General features: G+C 44.1%; 1 protein-coding gene across 1 annotated transcript in view; it reads right to left on the bottom strand.

Annotated features, from left to right (window-relative positions):
• Positions 1–24,717, bottom strand: part of PIWIL2 (piwi like RNA-mediated gene silencing 2) — a 502,914-nt gene that overhangs the window by 322,727 nt on the left and 155,470 nt on the right. Inside the window, exon 5 of the mRNA XM_089658746.1 lies at positions 14,415–14,539. Within this exon, the coding sequence (XP_089514872.1) occupies positions 14,415–14,539 (125 nt within the window). The remainder of the gene's footprint in view (positions 1–14,414; positions 14,540–24,717) is intronic.

Here is a 24,717-nt window from a genome sequence, read left to right on the forward strand (position 1 = left end):
TCGCTCATTCTGGGAGGACGTCATATGACGTCCTCCCACTCTAACCGCACGTGTGTGGCTCTGGGGGCGCACAGTGCGGCAATCGGTGATGTGCTGTGTCCCTTGAACACAACGGATCACCGATCAACAGAAAGACCTGAAGACGTTGGCTCTGTTATGTGAGCAGCTGTGTCCAATCACAGCTGATCGCATGTAAATAAGGAAATGCCGAATAACGGCATTTCTCTCCTCACGAGTTGTCGCTCTGACAGCTCGCGAGGAGAGGACAGCCGGCAATCGGTATTCCTCAGAGGGGACATGTACACTGATCATCAGGGCGCTGATGATCAGGGTAGCCCCATCAATGCCACCTGTCAGTGTCCATCAATGCCAGCTGTCAGTGCTCATCAATGCCACCTGCTAGTGCCCATAAGTGTCACATCAATGCCACATATCAGTGCCTACCTGTGCACATCAATGCCACATATCAGTGCCCATCTGAGCTGCCTTTCAGTGCCACTTATCAATGCCAGTCAGTGCAACCTATCAGTGCTGCCAGTCAGTTCCGCCTATCAGTGTGCAGTGCCACCTAACAGTGCCAGTCAGTGCCGCCTATCAGTGCCATATGAGTGCTGCCTATCCGTGCCCATCAGTTGCACCTACCAGTGCCTCCTCATCAGTGCAGCCTATCAGTTCCCATCAGTGCAGCCTCATTAGCGCACATCAGTGAAGGAGAAAAAACACTTATTTACAACATTTTATAACAGAAACTAAGAAAAAAAAAAGTTTTTTTTTTCAAAATTTTCAGTTTTTGGTTTGTTTAGCAAAAAAAAAAAAAAACCGCAGAGGTGAATAAATACCACCAAAAGAAAGCTCGGTCTAAAAAAAATGATAAAAATGTCATATGGGTACAGTGTTGCATGACCGCGCAATTGTCATTCAAAGTGTGACAGCACTGAAAGCTGAAAATTGGCCTGGGCAGGAAGGGGGTATAAATGTCCTGCAGGCAAGTGGTTAAAATCTTGCTTTTCAAAAGAGGTGTACTCATTTATGCTGAGCACTGTATATAGCATACACATTTGCCACACACATCATACTTTAATTGAATGTTATTAAAAATAACATATCCTTTTCAACACTAACTTTCTGTAAAATACAATGCAATATGGCAACCTAGAGACCCTCTCTATACATGATGTAGTGAATGCCCCCCAGAAATGTAATTTCCTACTTTTGTGATTAGCGTACTGATTTTCCCAGAAGTCTGCACTAAAATAAAAGTCAGATTTTGGGCATCCTCTGTAACAAAAATATAATTTTTGGTGAAATACTCCCAAAGGGAAATCATGTCCAAAGGTATTCAGACCCTGCCACTTTCCTCTTTAGAACTGTGCAAGTGCAGCGGCTTATTGATAATTATAAAGTCACCACATTCACATTCACTTTGCACATGAACACAGACACATCTATTTCTTCAGAATAACAAAAGGTAAGAATTTAGATCTGAACTCCCTGCAGCCTGAAAGACTGGTGTTGTTGTTAGTACCTTTCAACGTGCACGGAGAAAATATATCCTTGACTATGACAACGGTCTGGAAAGCCACCATTTCAATGTTAACCTTGCTTTGATGATCATATGCTGTACATGGGGCGTACTGAACTGCCTCAAAGGAGGCAGCCATCAGCCCAGAACCTTCATGCAAAATCAGAGAGGGGAGTTCCAGGGAACATAACTACTGTACCTTGGAACGAAGGGTCTGAAGATTTTCCTGGGGAAGGACAACTCATGATAGGGTAGTGTCCAGAAAGAGGCCCAAATACTTCTGGCATTGTGACAACTCCAGAGTCTGACCCAGCTGAAGAACGGTAGGACTTCTACCATTTGTTGCACACTGGACTTAAGGTTGTCTATTGATTGCTCCTAAAGAGCAAATCATCCAGATACCTAAAACAATGGGAATCCCGAGCTACTCTAAGCAGTGCAATGACTCCAGGGTTGACTGTTGGAGACTCACGACCCAACCGAAGACCTGTAGGACTCCCACTATTTGTTGCACACTTTTTTTTGTCACAAAAAAAAAATTTTTTTTTGTTTTTAGGTTATATTGTATTGTCATCGACTGAGGTGATGGCTATCATGCAGTATTTACTCAATTGTTTCATACTGCAATTTTGCTAATAAAAGCATTATGACTACATTTATGTGCATCGCCTTGTACTTTATGTAACCGCTTTTTCTTCTGTGAACACTCTGTTCACATTGTTTTTTTGTATAGGTTTTTTGGTTACTGGACAGTATTTACTATATATAGCGATGCCCACAAATTTATATACCTCCATTTAGTTTGGTTTTACAGTGGGGGCATAGACCTAGAATGGTTATGGTCATTCTGTTGTAAACCATCAAAGATATCTGCCAGTTGATTCAGCAGAGTGGAAAAGGCACCCAAGAATTCCTCTCTGAACACCAAGGTTCCTGAGGAAGGAGCTTCTTAAGGAGTGGGTGAAAATGCTAACTCAGAGCCAGTCTGTTGCCCCACAAATGAGTTTGTGAAATGAAGGCAGTATCCAACTGCATTTGGGAGTTTAGCCCTTCTAGACTAAGTCCCCCTAGTGTCAGATCTGCCATGCCTGCAAAGAGAGCAATATTCACATCACTGGGAATGGAGGGTGGCCTCCCAGTGTCGCACCAAAAGAAGGCCTTCGAGCCCATGCTCACATAGCAGATTGTGCTATGGAGAGGGGAATAGCCCAGGATGCGACTTATTGGCCAAGCTGAGCATGTACAGGGGGTGTCAGTGACACCTGCGTACACTTTCTGCCAGCTCACACCCAGGGCTGGGAGGCACACTCAAACCCAAACAATCGCAGAAAATTATAGCACAATAGCGCTCTGCTGAAGCCAGCTGGTTTGGGCTCCCAGCTTCATCTAGGAATTCCCTAGCTTGTGCCTAAAGTGCCTCTAAAGGCATTTAGGAATCCTCACATTCCAAGAGAAAGGCAGCTTATATTATGTGCAGCAGAGCCAAAAGACTCAGTCTTCACCTCATCATGGTCAGGCTACCCTGCAGCATCGTAAACATCTGTTTCCAGAGAAGTGAACATCCACCTGGTAAAGCTTTGCAAATGCAATTATTAATATTGCATAAAGTGGACCAGACTCTCCAAAAGCTCTTTCAGTGGAATTGCAGAGACAGCCCAGACTGCCCAAGGTGTTTTAACAGACCTGGCTCACCTGCTACAAATGCTTTGAAGGTGACCCAAGCTATTCTGATATTGCAAAGCTACAGTGAACACCATAAAGTCTAAAACCTCTTCATTGCCATTGCCTAGGACCTGTTAGTGTGTCTACCGTGAGCTCTAGATGATGAATTATCATCCCTGATCCCTGTTTCAAGACTCTCGCAACGAAGTGTATCTTGCCGCAACCTCCCACGTTGGTAAAGTGGTGTAAGCAGGTGAATGGCATTCTTCAGAAAGAAAAATTGATTTACCAAAAGAGGGGATGTCCTTAGAAGTTTAACAAACTCTGGGATCCTTGGATTAACTCCCTTCTTACTTTAGTAGTGCAGCAACTATTTCAGAGGTGAAATATTTTAATATTGGGAGAAAAAGAATTACTTAGTATAGCTGTGGTGTATTAAACAAAAAAGTGTTTGTAATGAGCTAAGAGCTGTCTGTAAATGATTGGGATTGCGCTGTGGTGAGCAAGGGTTAATAGATGAAAGTGTTGTGTAAGGCATGCAAATCTTGGGAAAAACACCCATAGACCTCTGCGTATAAAATATAATAATTTTATTTGTAACACCTTAAATATAGATATACAGCTCTTGGAATGGACAACTCCTAATATATGTTCATGGACATGCACAATTAGTGTTGTGCCTTGGTTGTACTTGAGCACTATACATGCTTTTTTATGTCCACAAAATGGAGGCTATGGAAACTGTCTATGTGGTTTGATTGTATCAAAAATGTGAAAACTTTAATAAAAAATCTACTTTGAAAAGATAAACTTGACAAATGTGTCATTAGGTAACAGCCTAACAAACTGGAACAGAAACTTGATGCCGAATCGCCCTGGAAGCACTGACACTCCTGGTACCCTTGAAACCATAGGCCTGAGAAATGAGATAGTGGATCGAGAAGCAGCCTGACCCTTGCAAGAACCTTCAGGTAGAACAAACAGGGAATAAACCTGCTGAAAAAGAAGCTAGACTTCAGATAAACCTGAACAGCTTATACAACAGCCAAAGAGTAAAGAACTTTCTCAGGATATTTAAGATTAAGACAAAAAGATTGCACCAATGTCCTGAGCAGACAGAATGAGGACATTACCAGATGTAGAATTTGGGTGTCAGAAAAGCCATTTCTGTTGTCCCCCAACTGTGGCAAAAGGCTTGTAACACCTGTGGATTGAGAACGTGTTAACCTGGATCCAGACACTGACAACTGAAAGTAGTCTGCCTACTAATTTTCTATGCCTAGAGCTTTGACTGGGCGGAAACATGCAGTTCTCCCTAAGAGAGGACCATGTCTAGTTCCATTGATTGGTTTGACTTATAGTTCCCCCTTGATGACTGATGCAGGCAACTGCCTAGGTAAGGTCCAACTGGATTTTTCCCATCATGAAAACTTTCCCCATCTTTGGGTGAAATGGGTTTCCCTAACTCCAGCGATGGGTTGCAGGTCATACATATGCATTGATCCAGTGGTTGAGTCGGTTTGTCTCAAGCTGCAAGATGAGTCCGAAATGAAATTGGGCATACAGCACTGCATCAATGGAGGCTACCATCAGGTTCAAGACCATCATGCAGGTAAAAATTGAAGGATGACTCTGTAACAGAAGGGCACAAGCATGAGAGTAGAGAAACCAAAGTTTGTCCAAGGGCAGGAAGATCCTGGACTGGGCAATGTGAGGCCCAGGTACCTATAACTGATGAGCCGGCTCCAGTATGAACTTCAACTAGTTGAAAATCCAAATGATTCTCTGCACTGTTCGCTGCAGACCTAGGGAGAACTAATCCCTTAGCAGGAGAATATCGGAAGTAAACCACAGCGCAAAATCCGTGAGAATGAAGCATAGCCAGGACCAGGTGAAGTCCTTTGGTGAAAGCCTGCGAGGCCATGGTCATCCAAAGGAAAAATCTAAAAATTGGTAATGTGTGTTAACTGCACACTGCAGATTGCATTGGCAGGAGGAAAAAGAAATGGGAATGTGAAAGTAAGCAGTAGAGTATGTTCAGAATACGAATTAACCATTTCTCCATTTGGCTTAATAATTATGCACTTGCTCAAGTAGAAACCCTAGACTGGGGCAATAACTCCTTGGGAGGGAGCTGCTGAACAGCAGAAAGAAGATTCACCCATCTGTGCTGGTACAGAGATGAGTTTGAAAACATGAAGTAGGGAGGAGGCAGAAAATAAAACTCCAGTTTGTAAACCCTGGAAAAAAACATTTTGGATCCTAACAGTTTCCTGGGCCAGAAGGCTGAAAAGCCTGACATATATGGAGGACCATATTTGCCCATTAAATCAGACATGTTGGATATATATTCCTACGTAAATAAAAAAGGAAGGCTGTGCAGAGTGCCCAGAGGAAGACAGGGTGTCAGACTGGGAATCATTTTCTGTACAGAGGGTACAAGTGTAGTAAGGTAGCACAACAGATGTCTTAACCTTACAAGATTTAAGGGACCAGACCCCATCTTAACTTTGCCCTCCTTGACTGAAATACCCGAGGGGCATAAAGGGACAGGGCTCCCTGACTGGTATAACATGGACCTGAACCTGTATAGCACCCTGTAGCAAGCTGAATACGATGCACAATGTGCCTAGGTGAGCACCCACACAGGATCCAGTGCCTGAAGCATCTATACAGTGTTATTACAGGCTGCCATCACATCTTCATTCAAGCAGAGTCTAGAAACAAGGACCTGAGATTTAGCCAAGCAGTCAACAAATCCAGAAGCTGCAGAAAGGACATTGTCAAGAATCGTCCACATCTATGCGCCGGATCCGTCAGCCGTGGTCGGTGTGGGAGCGCGCGGTTACGTGCATGCGCACTGGCGTGCACGTCATCGCAAGGCGGGCTATTTAAATCACGAATACACTTTAGCCTATGCCTTCTGGTCTACAACGTTCCTGAATCCGCACCTGGCCTGTATACTGGATACCGCCATACCTACCTGCTGCTGCACCTACATTCCTGCATCCGCACCTGGCCTGCATCCTGGTCTCCTGGGTCATCACCTGCCTACAGTCATCTCAAGACCCACCAGGCACTCATGCCACTCCTGGCTCGGTGTCCTCTGTCCCCACTATCAGGGCCTCCGAGCGGGAGTAGTAAGAGGACGCCCTCCTCTCCACGTCAGGCTCCCCATCCAGGTACGTGACAGACATTTAGTAGTTACTGTGCACCCTCAACTCTTGATAGAATATTTCAAAGAAAAAAACTCAATATAAAAGATATACTTAAGGGGTCCATCAATTACAGACACTAGCAAAAAAAAAAACTCAGCCTACTCAATCTAAAAAAGCATGCTCAAAAAAAAGGGTGGAACCCAATTCTTCGAACCATAAGCTTGTATGATAATCTTTCTGAGCTGCCTAAATGTGGAGGAGAAAGAAGCAGATTGCCCTTTACAGGTACCATAAAGGATGACAAAAATAGTGTCTGTTTTTTAATAAAAGTATTTGCTGAGAAGTACAGCAGAGAGCAAAAACTACATCCAGAAAATGAAGGAAGATCTCCATCCAATGCATTGAAGCCAACCAGAGGAACAAAAAGAAATGTCCTAATTAAATGGAAAATTCCGAAACTACCTTAGGAAGGAAAAAGTGCCCTAGACCATCCTCTCACTCAACCAGGCTGTAGTGGCACCCTGGGTTGCTTTAGCATCCTAGCTAAAGAGGCATTCACATCAGAACGGAGCTCCCGAGTTCCACTCCTCCACCGAACATCGGTATACACACTGCTCAGCCAGAGAAGACCTGTGCAGGGGAGGAGTCTTCCAGAGTACTCGGCTCTCCGCCTCCCCCCAGAGGGCAGAACTCACATTTCAGTATCCGGCAGTGAGTGAGGTACCATACTGCATATTTTAAGGCTGTGTGTGTGTATATATGTATGCAAGTACGTGCGTGTATGTATGTTACTTTTAATTCTTTCCCCAAATTCTATATGATCAGAACTACTTGTTTAGGGCTTGTTCACAATAGTGAAAAGGACTGCCACTCCTCCGAAGAGTGATCCATACTTAGATTGCTTTTCAGAGGAATTTGACAAGCTGTAAAGAAGCAATAGATTACATCCTCAATGTCTGTTTTAACCCCTATGCACGTAGTTTCGGGGGGTTGCAGGGCCCCATTAACCTGGGGGTAGATTTCCTGCCAGAGCATGTGTGAAACCTCTGCAGCCAAAGAGTGAGTTGTTGAGGGTGATAAAAATGTGGCTTAACCACGTGGCTTTACCATACCACAACCTCGTGAACAAGCCCTTGGTACAGAACTGTGCAGCTGCAAGCTGTGTGTAGGGCAGCCCATTCATTTCAATGGGCTGCTCTACTCACAGAAAAGAAGGGACAGAAGTTATTGACCCATTTTTTTAAAGTCACGCAACACCAAAAATGCATAGCATTTGCCAATGCGTAGGGGTACCATTAAGTATTCCAGGTGAAGAAAAGTCTGAAGAACAGATTTTTGAAAGTTGATCACCAAACTGAAAGCATCTGAACTATCCTAGATGAGGTGGTTAAATGGGAATATGCAGATAGCATCCTGGATGTTAGGTATTCCCTTGTCTCAGAGGGGCAATAAAGGACCTCACAAGTTCCACAAAAGATTATGAATTTGAAGGTATTTGTTGAGGGATTTTAGGTCCAGGTTAGAAGAGTTATGTTGGGCTCTGATACAGTGAACATGTTTGAAAAGAATTCTTTGAACCTGTGCTGTGGAGCCGTTGGCACAATGGCTACCTGGGACAAGAAATGGTTTAGGTCATTCTGCAAATCTGAAAATGTAAAAGCGAGTGCATACATATAAGAAGCAAATATAAAGCAAGTATTCCAGGTAGCTGCTAGCACTATAGGGCATAGGCAACAATCCCAATAGACATTTTCAAAGTATATAGAAGTGCCGTGCTGTGATGAATATAAGTATAACAATATATTCAAATCGCCGTGCGTTCCACCAGGCAACCTGAAAGAGTGGCTGCCATTTTGGACTTGTGTCCTCTACTCCCCTGCAGCCCCCTACTTCCCTAATGAGCTTATTGATCACCATTATCCTGCCCTTCGGCTCCTGTGGTTGAGCAATCTTCCCCAGATTTAAAGAGACATACCACCGGTACTGTGAGGATGCTGGAAGAATAACCCTTAAGCTGTTCCTCTACTCCTGCACCCAGATGTGACAGATTGTAACCAATGCTTGTATACATCAAAGTTCTGGTGAGTGCACACCCATCAGAAGTGGTGGATTACCTTTAAAGATTTATGCACTACTGCACTTGGTCACAAGAATATATTGTGTCTATATTGAAGAAAAACTTCTGCTGAATTATTTTTACTGAAATCGGAATGATCATTATGGACATTTATTAATTTATTCACTTAATGCACATATTGCACTAATTAGCACTTTATATTGTGCACTAATTACTTAATGATTTGAATACATTGTTATACTTATATTCATCACAGCGCTGCACTTTTATATACTTTGAAAACTGCAAATCTGACTGCCCTTGGGCACATTTTAGTTGATGAAGAAAGCAGCGAGGGCATAGATTTAATTCAATTTTGTACCTACTTTGAACCTGCAGGTCCAGGATATCTGTGACCAAGAGAGAAGCAAACTGTAACAGACATTATCCCACTCTTCGGCATGAGTGCGTCCCTTCATTGTGGGATTTGAAGACTTGGCTGGCTTTGTGGGTCAAGACTGGCGCCAAAAGCAAGGGCTAAATTTATGTTGAAGCCTGGGTAGGGTCGAGAGGTTCTCTGCACTTTTAAGAAGTAAAATCTCCTGAGGAGGAGGGTTTATTGAATTTGCTGCTGTGGAAGAAGAAATGTCCCTCCTGTGACATCTTTGATTAATTTGCCAACTGCCTCAGCAAAGAGACATCCGACTTCAAAGGGCATACATGTGAGGTTTTTAGCTATAAGACTCTGTTCGTATGAATGGAGGTTAGGACCATTCTAGAAATTTGTTCCATCACATGTTCTAGAACATCCTCACAAAAGAGCAAGACAGAAGGTAATTACTCAGTTAAGGCATTGTCCTGGGATAGATAGGCAAGAACTTATCACAGTGGATAGGACATTCAAGACACAAACTGTAATACAGAACCAATAACAAAATTAGGTGTTTTTATGAAAACCCTTAGAAATTTTTATATATCATAAAAATAAAGGCTGACAAAATACTAGTGTGTCATCGGTTAAAATCCAAACCATTTCATCAATCCAGACAAAAGAAATAGAAGTATAGTATCACATTTACTACAATGGTTGCAAGTGCAAGATCGAGCTTGATGGGATTCAGGCTTCCTCAGGAGCTGGAACAAATGTCTTGCTAACAAAATATACAGGTATTAGAATTATGATACAGCACCACACAAATTCACGCGTGCATGTCAATATACATAGTCATATCAATGACACATATAGGGTGAGTGAACCATCTTATCAGCCTATAATAAAAATAAAGCAGTCATTATCTCAGCATTCAGGGAGACCCTTAATGACCACAGAAGGAGCAATATGATCAGCAAGGACCTAAGACATACCAAATATGTACATGACAATCCCCTATTTCCCTGAAAATCGATAGAAAACCCTCTAAGCGACAATCCCAGGGAAAGGTAGAAATTATGTCAATTTGGCTCCCTTGAAGGCCAATGATAGATAAATCATAAAAAAGGACCAAATGCCCAGCTAACAAAAAACAATAAACGGTATAGTCCTAAAATAATTCTCTGAAAAAAGGGCCATGATGAAGAACATATAGTCCCATATAGGACAGATGTAGAAGATGAAAGTCCACACTTCAGGATCCAGTGGTATAGGAATTGGTGGTCAGTCACCTAGGTAACCCGTACATGCATCTGCAAATAAAGAGGTGGCGTTCCTGCAGAAGCACAGTCACACCCTTGAGCTTGCATCTGTGATGCGATTAGTCTGTCAATAACCTCTGCTGTTCCTGCCCCACAGGATGCAGAAATTAGTAATGTGGGGCTTCTAGCAGGGTGGGAGAATAACCTCTCATTCACAGATGCTGGAGCCACCCCACAAGATGCTGGAAATAGTCATGTGGGGCAGGATCAAAAAGGGAGAAATGAGGAAGTGAGTTGGGCCTCTTCAGAGAAAAAAAACAGAACATGCAAACTAAGAGTGGCAATGTAGGAGATAGAGGATTGACTGTGATATTGTTTCCACTCAGAAGTAGCAATGATAATAAACTAAGAGTGATTTCTCTGTAAGGGAGAAGAGGTGATGTAGGATTATAGAGGAGGCACATAGAAGACACACTATTGCCAATGCGCAATCACCTGAAGGTACAAGCCAATAACTTGCACTCTATAAATAATCAGCATATGTCTTCGAAAAATCAGGTAGCCACTGAGACCAGAAACTGCATCACGGTGCCCCCACCAGCAGACCCACTGCTTGCACCAGGCACAAGCAACCCCCACCAACCGACGCCCCTGACATGCAGCTCTGGACGCTAGGCAGCCAACCATGGATAGATTTTCACATGTTCCGGTGTGGGCTGCACCCCCAGATTTCAGTTGTTGATGTTGGAAGGGGTGGGGGGGCTTGCGGAATAGGTGTGATGAGGGGCTGTTGGTGCCTGGAAGGGTAATACAGAGGGCATGTTAGAAAGCTGGATTGGGGAAGACTTGTGCTAGCAGTGGTGAATTATCCCCACAGCGCTGGAGACAAGAAGAGAGGCAAGCAGAATCCAGCTCACTCACCATGCCATACACACCAAAAACTCCAGCCCCAACAACCTCAAGTGTCAAATCCCCACACCTATGAGAGCACCAAATGGACATCCATCCCCCAAAACCATTTAATGAGAAAGCCGTCCCACCCAGCAGCACCGCAACTGAATGAGATAGCCACCCGACCGCCAAATAAATCAAGTATTTTTTTTTAGTTAGAAAAAACTGGCTAACTTTTTTAGCTGGCTTCTAGATTAAAAGCAAATTTGTCAAGCCCTGAATTAAGATACAAAGTTTTGGTACACACATTTGTCAATGCCATCCTAAAAAACAGGCGCATTCTACAATGGGATCGTCAGTGCTTTAAGAAAGGATTGGATCCACAGCAAGTATAGTCTACTTTTTAATGATCAAATATGTATAGGACTGCCAAAAATTAGGGAGCTGTGCAAAGCTTAGGAGTCTCTCAGTCCATATAAAGGTATGCTTATGGACTCTGTCGTCAGAGTAAGCAAAGATAAAAACTTCCCATGAAACTTAAAAAAAAAATCTACCAGGATAGAACCCAGAAGGTGTGATGCCTCATGGTGTTAAAGAAGACTTCGAAGAGTGCAGGGATTCATGCAGAGGACAACATTCCAGGCTGTCTGTGTCAGACCCTCCAGGCAGAAATGGAGCTTTTAAGAGGTCATGAGCTGAAGGATCCCTATGTGCCTGGGATCTGACAGATTGTGCTGCAAGGTACAGACAGCATAACTCAGGGTACAAGGCTAGGCACTGAATACTCATTAACTGGCTGTTGAGAGCAGGACAGATTCACACAGCTGGAGGTGGTCAGGTCATTGAAGGTAGACAGCATGTTCCAAGCGTCAGTTGTGTTCAAGCAGTGGAAGGAATGTGTTACCTTACAATGAATGGCGGCAAAAAGAGCACTAAATCCCTCAGCCATAAACTGACAGAAAAAGTAAGGATAATAATGGTGCCCAACGGTCCTGTTTAAAAGAAAGCTCACCTTGCTAGGCACAGCCTACCCAAGAAGCGAGTCTTCAGAGATAGAGAACACCATGACTAAATAAAACAATACACAGGTTTAGAAAAAGGCCACGATGTGAAGCCAAGTGCCTGAAGATCACATTCTAAGCTGGCCCCACAATTGTATAGTTCAACGGAGTCCGACCGAGGCCTCCAAAGCTATTAATAGGGAAGTCAATAGCAGAATGCGTATTTTAAAAAAATATCTTGAATGCCAGAAAAATAGCTGGCAAAAAAATGGTTAAACCTTTCTCAGTAGATGAAAAGCATTCACCCTCTTAGAATATTAGCAACAAAAAAAAAAAAAAAAAAAAGGATATGCATACTGGGAGTAGGACAGACTTGTCACTTTTTGTTTGCCAATGTTCAAATCCTCCTGTAGGCGAAAATATAACCCAAGTTTATGAATCCTATGTCCCTTAATGAACAAGAAAGAAAAGCAATTTACTTAAAACTGTAAAGAGTCAGGCATCATGACAAAGATAATGAAAAAAATTATTTAGAGCTTACATATACCTTACGAGCATTTTTAATCTTCTCCGCATGCTCCCCAGCTGCTCCAATCTGCTGCCGCAGCAATACCACTATAAGTCCACATATGGGAGAACATACGTTGGTGCTTTTTTAAGTGTTCCTACTGTAAAGTGAAACTCTTACACTGCCTATTGTGGTTCAAGTTAAACAACATGCTTCATATTAATTTTCTGTCTATTTAATTCACGATGTGCCTGTAACTATTGGACATTTGCTGATGAAATAAATCTAGCCCAACGTGATTGCATTGATGCCATAAGCCTAGCAACATATATCGTACCAGGAATCCCTGTTTTTATGCAAAGCTTGACAGTAGTGTGAAAGAATGTTTAGCAGTTTGAACATGATTAAATTAGATTGTATTTACACACACACACATTTTAGTGTTTAAAACATGCAGTTGTTCATACACTATATTGCCAAAAGTATTGGGACGCCTGCCTTTACATACACATGATCTTTAATGGCATCCCAGTCTTAGTCCAGGTTCAATGCCGAGTTGGCCCACCCTTTGCACCTATAACAGCTTCAACTCTTCTGAGAAGGCTGTCGGGTACTGATGTCGGATGAGAAGGTCTGGCTCGCAGTCTCCGCTAATTCATCCCAAAGTTGTTTTACTGCGTTGAGGTCAGGACTGTGCAGGCCAGTCAAATTTCTCCACCCCAAACTTGCTCATCCATGTCTTTATGGACCTTGCTTTGTGCACTGGTGATCAGTCATGTTGGAACAGGAAGGGCTATCCCCAAACTGTTCCCACAAAGATGGGAGCATGAAATTGTCCAAAATGTCTGGAACTAAGGGGCCAAGTCAACCCCTGAAAAACAACTCCACACCATAATCCCCCCTCCACCAAACTTTACACTTGGCACAATGCAGTCAGGCAAGTACCGTTCTCCTGGCAACTGCCAAACCCATACGACATGTCCATCGGATTGCAAGAGAAAGAAGCATGATTCGTCACTCCAGAGAACACGTCTCCACTGCTCTAAAGTCCAATGGCAGCGAGCTTTACACCACTGCATCTGACGATTTACATTGCACTTGGTGGTGTAAGGCTTGGATGCAGCTGCTCGGCCATGGAAACCCATTCTATAAACCTGTCTACGCACTGTTGTGCTAATCTGAAGGACACACGAAGTTTGGAGGTCTTTGGCTATTGACTTTAGCTATGCGTCTTCTGTGCACTGTGTGCTTCAGCAACCGTTGACCCTGCTCTGTAATTTTACGTGGCCTACCACTTTGTGCCCGAGTTGCTGTTATTCCCAGTTGCTTCCACTTTTTTATAATACCACTAACAGCTGACCGTGGAATATTTAGTAGCAAGGAAATTTCACAGATGGTCTTATTGCACATGTGGCAACACATCACAGTACCACGCTTGAATTCAGTGAGCTCCTGAGAGTGAACCATTCTTTCACAACTGTTTGTAGAAACAATCTGCATGCCTAGGTGCTTTATTTTATACACCTGTTGCCATGGAGGTGATTGAAACACCTGAATCCAATGATTTGGAAGGGTGAGGGGTGTCCCAATAATTTTGGAAATATAGTGTACATTGACATGTCATTGTTCATGCATTTTGTGAGGAAAAATAAAACAACAAAAACACAATACATTACATTTACCATTAGAAAGGCTAAATGTCCTATTTTCAAAGGCTCACACAGTAATGAACAGGTTTACCGTCTGGACAAGCTTCACATCACCTGCTTGCCACCCTTCCCCGATGTTTCATACTGCAAACTTACCCAAAAAGTTTGTAAGTTTATGTCTAGCTCATCCATTCCCATCACCTAAGCACAGTTGGATTGTGCGTCAGCATCAGACCACCCTGTTCAATCTATGGGTAGATATGAAATCACATCCTCCAAAAAGAATGTAGTGCTGTATAAAAGGATACCAATATCTCCCTGAAAATCACTCTTACTTTCTTATCACCACATTATAGAAGGGAATGCACAAATCTGAGCTGGGCTCCAGGATTTTTGTCATTTGTATTGTGATTTTTATCTTCTGTCCATCAGTGCGACGTTCACTCTCCAAATCGACAGTCTGCAGACAAAAGAAATTTACACAGCAAATATGTTTTGTTTAATTGCCTCCTCTTACATTATGGTTTCAAATTTCACAGTATATACACAAAGCACATGTGAAAAGGGATCCTAGATCTGCAGAGTAAATTAAAATTCTCTGAAAAGTAATCTGCAATCGATGACTTTTCAAAAAGTAGTCAAAAAGCAGTTTGCAGGAGGCATATGATACTGCTGCTTCCTGAATGCCCAATTTTTTTTTCCCTCAATAAGGGGGATTTTACATTGCAATACCTTTAGCACATACAGTATTTACAGGGCAGCTCTATTAATATCAATGGGCATGTCTAGCAAGCGGCACCACTTGCCAAAGGCTGTGTTAAATGTGCAGCATTGCAGCCACAGCAATGTGTACGGGCCTCAGTGGCCATCAAGTTAATTTGTAAGTAGGTATTTGGGGAGTGGTAAATGTGGAACATATCACCTTTATTCCCAACCTTTTTTGTCCTAAATAAAATTAGCCAAACTGTTGTAGTTTTTACAATTTATATTTCTATTTTGGAGGAATTAACTTTGGAAAAATAGAGATTTTGGGGAATATTTTCTAAAACTGGAGTGAGCAAAATCTTGTGCTTAGTTGAACAAGCTGAAGTTAGAAGCTGATTGGCTTCCTTACACAGCTGCACCAGATTCTGAATGCACCAGTTTTAGGAAATCAACCCCTTTGTGCCTTCTGTTTAAGGGATGTTTCACAATATAGAAAAGCAGTCCAGATGCGTTCCAGATGTGTTTTTTGCATTCGTGTTTTTGGCGCGTTCTGGTGAGTTTTTGATGCGTTTTTGAAGCATTGCAGTGCGTTTTTTATGCATTCCAGTTAATTTTTTCTCCTCTTTTTTTTCTTCAATTTAAATAGGGACATGTGCATTCCAGAGCGTTTTTGGTGTGGTCCAGTACAGTTGTGTGCAGGAAAAATGACAAATGTTCAACTTTTTTTTCTGCATACGGAATGCACTGGAACTGCAAGCACTGATGTTAACTATGATATGGACAACCATATAACCTACTTCCTGTGCATTTTGGATGCAGAAAAAAGCAACTGAAATGCATGTAGTGTGGGCTGGCCCTAAACCTCTGGCTTTAAGGTTATGTTCAAGTTCTCCCTGTGCTCTTCTGCCAGAGGACATGTCAAGTAATGCAATGTAGATAAACAACCAGGCATGACTCAAACACTGCTTCCACTGTCAGGACATGATGGCAGGAAGCCTCAGCCAGTGAGTGGAGAACGGTCTATGAAGTACATTCTCCTTTATCTGACAGCTGAGCGGAACTTGTTGAGAGTTGCAAAACACAAACCCAGCATACCTTTGAATGTTGTCTAAAATCTAAAAGTCAGACCCTGGGATGCATAAAGATTGGTGCAGAAAGATTTTGCGACAGTGTCTCAAGTGTTCTAAATCTGGTGCAGCATGTGCCAAACTGAAGTACTTGTATAGAACTTGTACTTGAATTAGGCACATTCTAGACCACTTAATACTGCACACAATACACTTTCACAAAATCTTCCAATATTTGTTCTACAGGAGGTAGTTCGATGTTGAATCTGGAGACCAGGATATCCACATCCGGGATCCCCTAATTTCTGACATAAGTTGACAATGTTGGAGTGAATGTACCATTTCCCTTTATTTAGGCGGTGATGGCTGATTTTGCTTGCTTCATTTAAGACAGCATGACTCCTGTCCCTCTTGGTTGTTGATGCAGGCCACGGCTGTGGCATTGTCTGATTGCACCCTGATAGCATGTACCTGTAGGAAGGGGGTCCTGTATAGTAGACATTTTGATTACTCTGAACACCAAGATGTTGATGGAGAGCTTGGCTTCAGCTAATGACCATATTCCCTGGACTGTGAGGGACTGGAGCACTCCTCATCAGCCTGAAAAAGACTGACATCTTTTGTTATCACTTTCCAGTGATAAGGAAGGAAGAACATCTCAAATGTAAAGGCTGGACTGGAGATCCATCAAGCAAGAAAGTTTGGTACTTGGCTGAACAGGAGCATAGATAAGTTTAGAGAGGGAGCATGCATGCTCCAAGTTCACAAAAAGTTGTGCTAGAGTGGTTACAAAGGGATGTATTCAGGATCAGAACCAAGTATTCCAGGTGAAGAGAGGGCTGGAGAATAGAATTACAGAAATTGATCCCCCACCGAACAACGAGCACTTGAACTACCCTGTGGACGTTGGCAGATAGCAAGGAAGAGTGCTTCAGGATAACATTGTCAAGATGACCTCTGACCTGAGTTCTTACAAGGCCAAGAAGAGGTGCTAGGACATTTGTGAATACGCTGGAAGCAGGGAATAGGCCAAAAGGCAGTGCCAAAAAAAGAAAATTAGTCTTGGACTGAAAAATGCAGAAAACACTGATGTGTATAAATGGGGACATGGAAATAGGCATTTCGGATGTCTACAGATGCTAGGTATTTTGTATATAGGAGTCAGTAACTGATTCTGTGGATTCTATGTAAAATTTTGGAATTTTAAATATGTTCTGGGATTTTAGGTCCAGAAAAAGAATACACCCTTTGGGCTTTCATATTAGGAACAGATTTGAAAAGAACCCTTTGAACAGTCTTGTGGAGATATTTACAATTTCCAATAGAAGTCACATGTTGGAGAGAAAATCACTCCTAGCTCATTTGAGGATTATCTGAAGGACAGTATCAACCCCTTTGGACTACGGATCCAAAATTTTCCTTCATTTGATAATATTGACCCGAATTTCAAATTAGAACGGGAAAGTTTTTGAAACAATGTTCCGACACCATGATGTCATTATTAATCAAAGAATACCAGGAACGACTAAAAGATCTGGTAGCAAAATTGATAGTTTACAAAGCCAAATTACAACTGTGAAACACACACGGAGTCTGAGAGCAGACTCAAACATCTGGAAAAATTTAATAAAGACATACTCATTGCAATAGGGAAAAAAATGCTTCAATTAGATAAAAAGGCCTTCCAGGATGGTAAGGCTTATATAAATGGTATCATGGACAGAACCTTAGGAAATTATATAATAATGCATCTAACGTAACTAATAATTTTGCTGCATTGGAATCTTCTATTTGTTCCTCCGTGTCTTTTTCCTCTCAGTCTTCTTTTAATCAGCACAAAAGTAATGGGCAACAAAAATGTCACCGACGTGGTGGTCACGACAATTCTCCTACCCTGGACTACTCTTCTTCTGCACATTCATGTAACATGTATGAGTCTGCACATGGTGATATGGTAATCTCTCATAATTCTAGATCTGTAGACAAAGTTCCTCACAACGATAAAAGCACCCATTATTAAAACAGGCACTATACACTCTTCTTCTCAGGCACAGCAAACCATTTTCTTAGGACAAATACGTGGAAACCTGTAAATGCACCAAGGAAATATCAAAATGCTTGCCAAAAAAAAAAAAAAATCACTAAATCCAATACAAACTTCACTAAACGTTGTTAATCTTTAGTCCGGAACATTATCACAGAATGACAAATGTACTGTCTCCAAACTTTCTAAACAAAGGGCCAGTTTACGGTCCTTGAGTATTTAGGGGGGCCGGAATAGGGTCAAGGGAATAGAAAATGTCCTGGCATCCAGAGGGTGTAAACAATGCCCTATCTTTGTCAGTAGGATAACTAGTGCCCCATCGTTCTCAGTGGGAAAGACTAGTGCCCCATCTTTGGTGTCAATGGAAGGAATTCTGCCCAATGGTTGGTGTCAGTGGGCAGAATAGTGCACCGTCATTGGTGTCAATGGGAGGAATTGTGCCCTTTCTTTGATGTCAGTGGGAGGAATAGTGCCTCATTGTTGGATGTCAATGGGAGTAACATTTGCCCATCATTGGTATCACTGGAAGGAGTTATGCCCCCTTGTTGGTGTTAGTGGGAGGAATTGTGCCCTTTCAATGGTGTCAGTGGAAGGAATACTGACAGCAACAGAAATTATGCCCCATTTTTGTCAGAGGATAGAATAGTGCCCAAGGGCTGGATAAAGACAAGCAAAAAGGGCCACATTTGGCCCCCGGGCTGCAGTTTGGAGACCACTGGTCTAAAGGTCTCATCTTTTGCCCAGACCAATGTCTGGACAAATTTAAGGTTACGAAAGACCTGCAACCTTTTGATCGTAACTTACTTCTTAGAAGTTTATGTGCTAAAAAACAGTCCTGTTAACTCCCTAGGCTACAATGATGATCTTCGAGCATTGGACCATTTGATTTCTTTGCTTGAGTAGAATGAATCAATTGTTTTGATTGACAGGATTTTCAATGACAAACTACTGAAAGAACCAGGTGGACAACTGGGTACTTTGGTACCCAGTTTGCCAATTGGTGTCCTTAAAAAGAAATCCAATCTGTTTCCTTTTTCTAGTCCAAACTAAAATATGGCAGCTTTTTTGAAAATGACCTGTAAAGAAATGCGAGATCTTAAGACATCTAAGCCGATCAAGTGTAACCTAAGCAGGGGCAAAAAATGAGCATTAACATCTCTGGCCAAGGATCAAACAATAAAATCCTGAGATATAGTGAGTAACATCATTGTCATGTACAATGACAAGCATATCTATATGTGTAATAGGATCTTGGCCAACACTGACTGGTATTGTCCGATACCAAGGTCATTAGTGGATAAATTTAATGAGGAAGTTTACTTTTTGGTGGATTTATTATTATTATACAGTATTTATAAAGCGCCGATAGTTCACTCAGCGCTGTACATTACAAAGGGCGACAGAACATGTGACATAACAATACCAATACAATGCAAAACATGAGGGGGATCGAGGGCCCTGCTCTTTCGAGCTTACAATCTAGAAGGGAGGGGATAGTGGTACAGGAGGAGATAGCTGTGGGGGATGGAGTAGTAGGTAGAGTGGAGGAGGTCGGTCAAGTTAGCAGGGGGTAGGCTTCCCTGAAGAGATGGGTTTTCAGGGTGCGCCTAAAGGAGAGGAGAGTAGGTGATAATCTGATGGGTTGGGGAAGGGAGTTCCAGAGGATGGGTGACACCCTGGAGAAGTCCTGGAGGCGGGCATAGGAGGAGGAGACCAGGGAACTAGAGAGAAGGAGGTCTTGTGAGGAGCGCAGTGTGCGTGCTGGGCAGTACTTGGATATTAGGTCGGTGATGTAGTTCGGGGCAGTATGGTGGACAGCTTTGTACGTCAGTGTTAGGATTTTAAATTTGATCCATTGCGCAATCGGAAGCCAGTGGAGGGATTGGCAGAGGGGGGTGGCGGAAACGGAGCGGCTGGAAAGGTGAATGAGTCTGGCAGCCGTATTCAGGATCGACTGAAGCGGGAATAGCCAGCGGCGAGGCAGGCCAGTGAGGAGGGAGTTGCAGTAGTCGAGTCGTGATATGATGAGGGAGTGGATGAGCTGTTTAGTGGTTTCTGGGGTTAGGAAAGTGCGGATTTTGGCGATGTTGCGGAGGTGGAGTCTGCACGAGTTTGTTAAAGATTGGACTTGGGGCTGGAAGGATAGGTTGGAGTCCAGAATGACACCAAGTACTCTGGCCTGCAGGGCGGGTTTGATATTGGCGTTGTTGGATGTGATGGAGAAGTCAATGGGGGTTGGAGTTCGGGCTGGGGGGAAGACAAGAAACTCGGTTTTGGAGAGATTCAGTTTAAGGAAGTGGAGCGACATCCAATCTGATATGTCGCTCAGTAGGTGTGTGATTCGGGCAGAGACCGAGGGGGTGAGGTGGGGGGTTGAGAGATAGATTTGTGTGTCGTCGGCATAGAGGTGGTAGTTGAAGCCGTGAGAGTGTATGAGTTGGCCAAGGGAGGAGGTGTAGATGGAGAAGAGAAGGGGCCCGAGGACAGAGCCTTGAGGGACCCCAACAGAGAGGGGGAGTGAGGGGGAGGTGAAGCATTATAGGTAACGCTGAAAGAGCGTTGTGACAGGTAGGATGAGAGCCAGGAGAGAGCAGAATCTCCGAGGCCGAGGGAGTGTAGTATTTTGAGGAGGAGGGGGTGGTCAACTGTGTCGAAGGCCGCAGAGAGGTCAAGGAGTAGGAGCACTGAATAGTGGCCATTAGCTTTGGCGGTTAGAAGGTCGTTGGAGAGTTTGAGTAAGGCGTTTTCGGTGGAGTGTAGGGGGCGGAAGCCAGACTGTAGGGGATCGAGGAGGTTGTTGTCGTTGAGGTGAGAGCATAGGCGGGTGTAAACGAGGCGCTCGAGGAGTTTAAATGTAAGTGGGAGCAGGGAGATGGGTCTGAGGTTGTTCGGGTCATTGGGGTCCAGGGAGGGCTTTTTAAGTATGGGGGTGATGTGTGCATGCTTCAGTGGGGAGGGGAAAGTGCCGGAGGAGAGGGAGAGATTAAAGATGTGGGTGAGGGAGCGTAGGATGGAGGGGGAGGGAGGTCGTAGGAATTGTGAGGGGATAGGGTCGAGGGGGCAGGTGGTGAGGCTGGCATCAGAGAGGATCTTGGAGACTTCCTCGATGGTAGTAAGGTCAAAGGTGTGGAGTGTTGGGGGAGCTTCAGTATGAGGAATGTAGGGTGGGGTGGAAGTGGAGGTCAGAGCAGTGGTGGGGCTGTGGGAGAGGGGTGATGATGGGGTAGCTGAGTGAGGGGGAACGGGGTTGGAGGGAGTTTGAGCAGTGACGAAGTCCCTGCGGGTAATGTCGAGGGGGAGGGGGGATGAGGGGGTAGCTGTGTGAGAGGGGACGGGTTGAGAGGGCGTGTGAGTTGCGGCAATGTCCTTGCGAATTGTGTCAATCTTGTTTTTGAAGTGATTGGCAATCTCAAGGGCGGTGAGTGAGGTGCTGGGTGGAGGTGGGGGTGGAGAGAGTAGAGAGTTGAAGGTGGAGAAGGGTTGGAGGAGAGGGTCTTGATGAGGGTCAGGAAGTAGGCTTGTTTGGCTGCGTGGAGGGAGGAGGTGTAGGTGCGGAAGGCAGATTTGTAGTGGGTGAAGGCTTGTTGGGATTTTGTTTTGCACCATAGTCGCTCCAGGGCACGACTGTGTCATTTGAGGGTTTTGGTGTGATCAGTCTGCCAGGGCTGGAGCGGTCGGGGTCTGATGTTGCGTGTGGTTAAAGGCGCTAGTGAGTCAAGGGCTGCTGACAGCGCGTTGTTGTAGGCAATCATAGCCAAGACGGGGGGAGGACAGGGGGAGGATGCTGTCATGGAGTTGATCAGCTGCAGAGTGGAGGGGGGCAGGGTTAAGGTTGCGGAGGTTACGGCTGGTAGTAGTGTGACATTTGGAGGGGTAGGCGTTGGAGGACGAGGAGATAGAGAAGGTAATCAGGTTGTGGTCAGAGAGAGGAAAGGGGGTGTTAGTGAGGTTGCGGGGAGCGCAGTGGTTGGAGAAGACAAGATCAAGGATATTACAATCGGAGTGGGTGGTGGATTGTATGCACTGTGCAAGTGCAAAGGAGGAGGTTAAGTGGAGGAGACGGGCTGTGTCTGGGTTGTCGAGGTTGACAGGGATGTTGAAATCCCCAAGAATGATGGTGGGTAGCTCAGAGGAGAGGAAGAAGGGTAGCCAGGAGGAAAAGTCATCCAGGAAGCGGGGTATGGATCCAGGAGGCCGGTATATCACAGCAATCTTCAGGGGGGTTGGGGAGAATAGTCTGATGCAGTGGGCCTCGAAGGAGGAGAAGGATAGGGAGGGGGGGTTTGGGAGGACTCGGAAAGTGCTCTGCGGTGACAGGAGCAGACCAACCCCACCACCTTTACGACCGTTAGGCCTGGGTGAGTGGGTCCAGGTGAGACCTCCATAGGAGAGTGCAGCAAGGGAGGTAGAGTCAGTGGGCTGGATCCAGGTTTCCGTGATCGCTAGGAGGTTGAGGGAGCGGGAAACAAAGAGGTTGTGGATGGCGGTAAGCTTGTTGCACACCGATCGGGGCGTTCAGGAGTGCACATGAAAACGGGCGGGAGATTTTAGGGAGCAGGGGGACAGATACTAGGTTGCGGGGGTTGTGGTAGGACGTGGAGGCGGGAGGGTGTTGTGCGGGTGAGGGAGGTGGTGGAGGGCCAGGATTTGGGGAGATGTCTCCCGCGGCTAGGAGGAGGAGAAGGGTGAGAAAGGTGGCATGGGAGCGGGATGTGCAGGAGCGTGAGAAACTCCTAGTGGAGGTGTTCGGGTCAGAGGGAGAGTGGAGTAATAGGAGGAGGTGGTGGGTGCCATAGAGGGGCGAAGGAAGCAGTGAGGACACAATATACAAATGTTTAGGAGGAGCAGAGGGATATAGTGAATGGATTTTGGGAATGGAGGAGAGGAAAATGAGAAGGAGGAGTAGAAGAGGCATTTTGGGGGGGTGATGAGAGCAGTAGTAGGGAGATGATAGCAATGAGGGGGGAGATGTACAAGTTGTGGGGTGCAGCAGAGGGGTAAAGAAATGAGATTTGGGAAAAGAGGATAGTAATATGAAGAGGAGAAGAGGGGCGTATTATATAAAGGTACACCGAGTGGGACTCAGGTATGTAAGAGAGGTTTTCCAGGGTGTTTGCTTGCAGTCTGTCCAGCGTGCAGTAGAGTTTCTTGCTGTTGTTGTGTCTTCCTGCTGCTTAAGTTCTCCTGCTTTAGTTCAACTGCTGTGTTTAACTGCATCGCACTCTTTCGAAGCCCCACTCAATCTGAAGCAGAACCCCCATCAGAGACTGTGCCCCCCATCAGAGATCTCCCCCCATGAGCTGATCTAAATTTATAGGGAGATGCTCAAATGAGCATTCAACTCCACCCCAATTAGAAGCTGATAAGGCTCACATGAATAGTGGGGGATGTTTCTTAGGAACCAGGCTACAGTCGTAAACTGGGTTCAGCTGGAGGTGAGGACTGGTCAACATACACACAAATATAAATACACCATTTGTTCTGAATATAACAGGAGTGAATGCGATTTTGAGTTAGGAGTGGAGATAGGAGAGATGCATTTACCCAGGAGGAAAACAGCAGGAGTCAATGCATTTGAGTTAGGAGCAGCACCCCCATCAGAGACTGGATTGACTTACTATAACAAGACCATTACTAAAACCACATGGGAATTCGTCAGAACTAGCTTCCTACAGACTGCTTCTTTTTATGCCTTTCCCAAAGTACACAAAAACACAACCAATCCCAAAGGAAGACTTAGATAAAGGAACTCTCACAGAGAATCTCAGTCGAGTTGTGGACAAATATCTCAGACCTTTGGTAAATAGTTTACCAAAGTCTATGACACCCATCCATGTTGATGGTGACACGTTACCTGTCACCATTGACCTTGAAGCTCTATACAGCTCCATATCCCAGGACAAAGGCATCTCTGCAATACATCATGTGCTGTCACAAACTAGTCAACGTGAACAATTAATTAATTCTCAAGTCTTTGGATTTTATCCTGAGACAATGTCTTTACTTTCCATGGCACCCATTTCCACAAGGTACAGAGTATGGCTATGGGAACCTGCTGCAACCCCTCTTATGCCAACCTGTGCCTGGGGGAATGGGAGCGTACATTGTTGATGGATGATGCCTTTTCGGTATTTACGAACCATATTGTGGCATGACAACTCTATATCGACGACATTTTAATGTTATGGGATGGGTTGGAAGACTTACTAAGAGTGTTTAGTTTTCATGAATCGTAACCATTTCAATCTCAGTTTTACTAGGTCTTCAAACAGATCTGAGATCACCTATGACTATCCAAAAGGGTGTGGAAGGCTCATTAGTCAGTGAACATTTTCATAAACCCACAGCAGGCAACTCCAACTTATTTGCCTCTAGCTTTCACCCTTAACCACTGTTGGCCTCGATTCCTTATATCTAGTATTTAATAGTTAGATTCAATTGTTCTAATGACATACTTTTTCAGGAGGCGGCGAATATCCTTTGGACATGTACAGTGGGGATCGAAAGTTTGGGCACCCCAGCTAAAAATTTGTATTAATGTGCATAAAGAAGCCAAGGAAAGATGGAAAAATCTCCAAAAGGCGTCAAATTACAGATTAGACATTCTTATAATATGTCAACAAAAGTTAGATTTTATTTCCATCATTTACACTTTCAAAATAACAGAAAACAAAAAAATGGCATCTGCAAAAGTTTAGGCACCCTGCAGAGTTACCGTATTTTCCGGCGTATAAGACGACTGGGCGTATAAGACGACCCCCCTACTTTTCCTGTTAAAATATAGGGTTTGGGCTATACTCGCCGTATAAGACTACCCCTCTT

The sequence above is a fragment of the Staurois parvus genome, unplaced genomic scaffold (assembly GCF_062004578.1).
Source record: "Staurois parvus isolate SC_StPar_1 unplaced genomic scaffold, SC_StPar_1.0 ptg001090l, whole genome shotgun sequence".
Lineage (NCBI taxonomy): Eukaryota > Metazoa > Chordata > Amphibia > Anura > Ranidae > Staurois > Staurois parvus.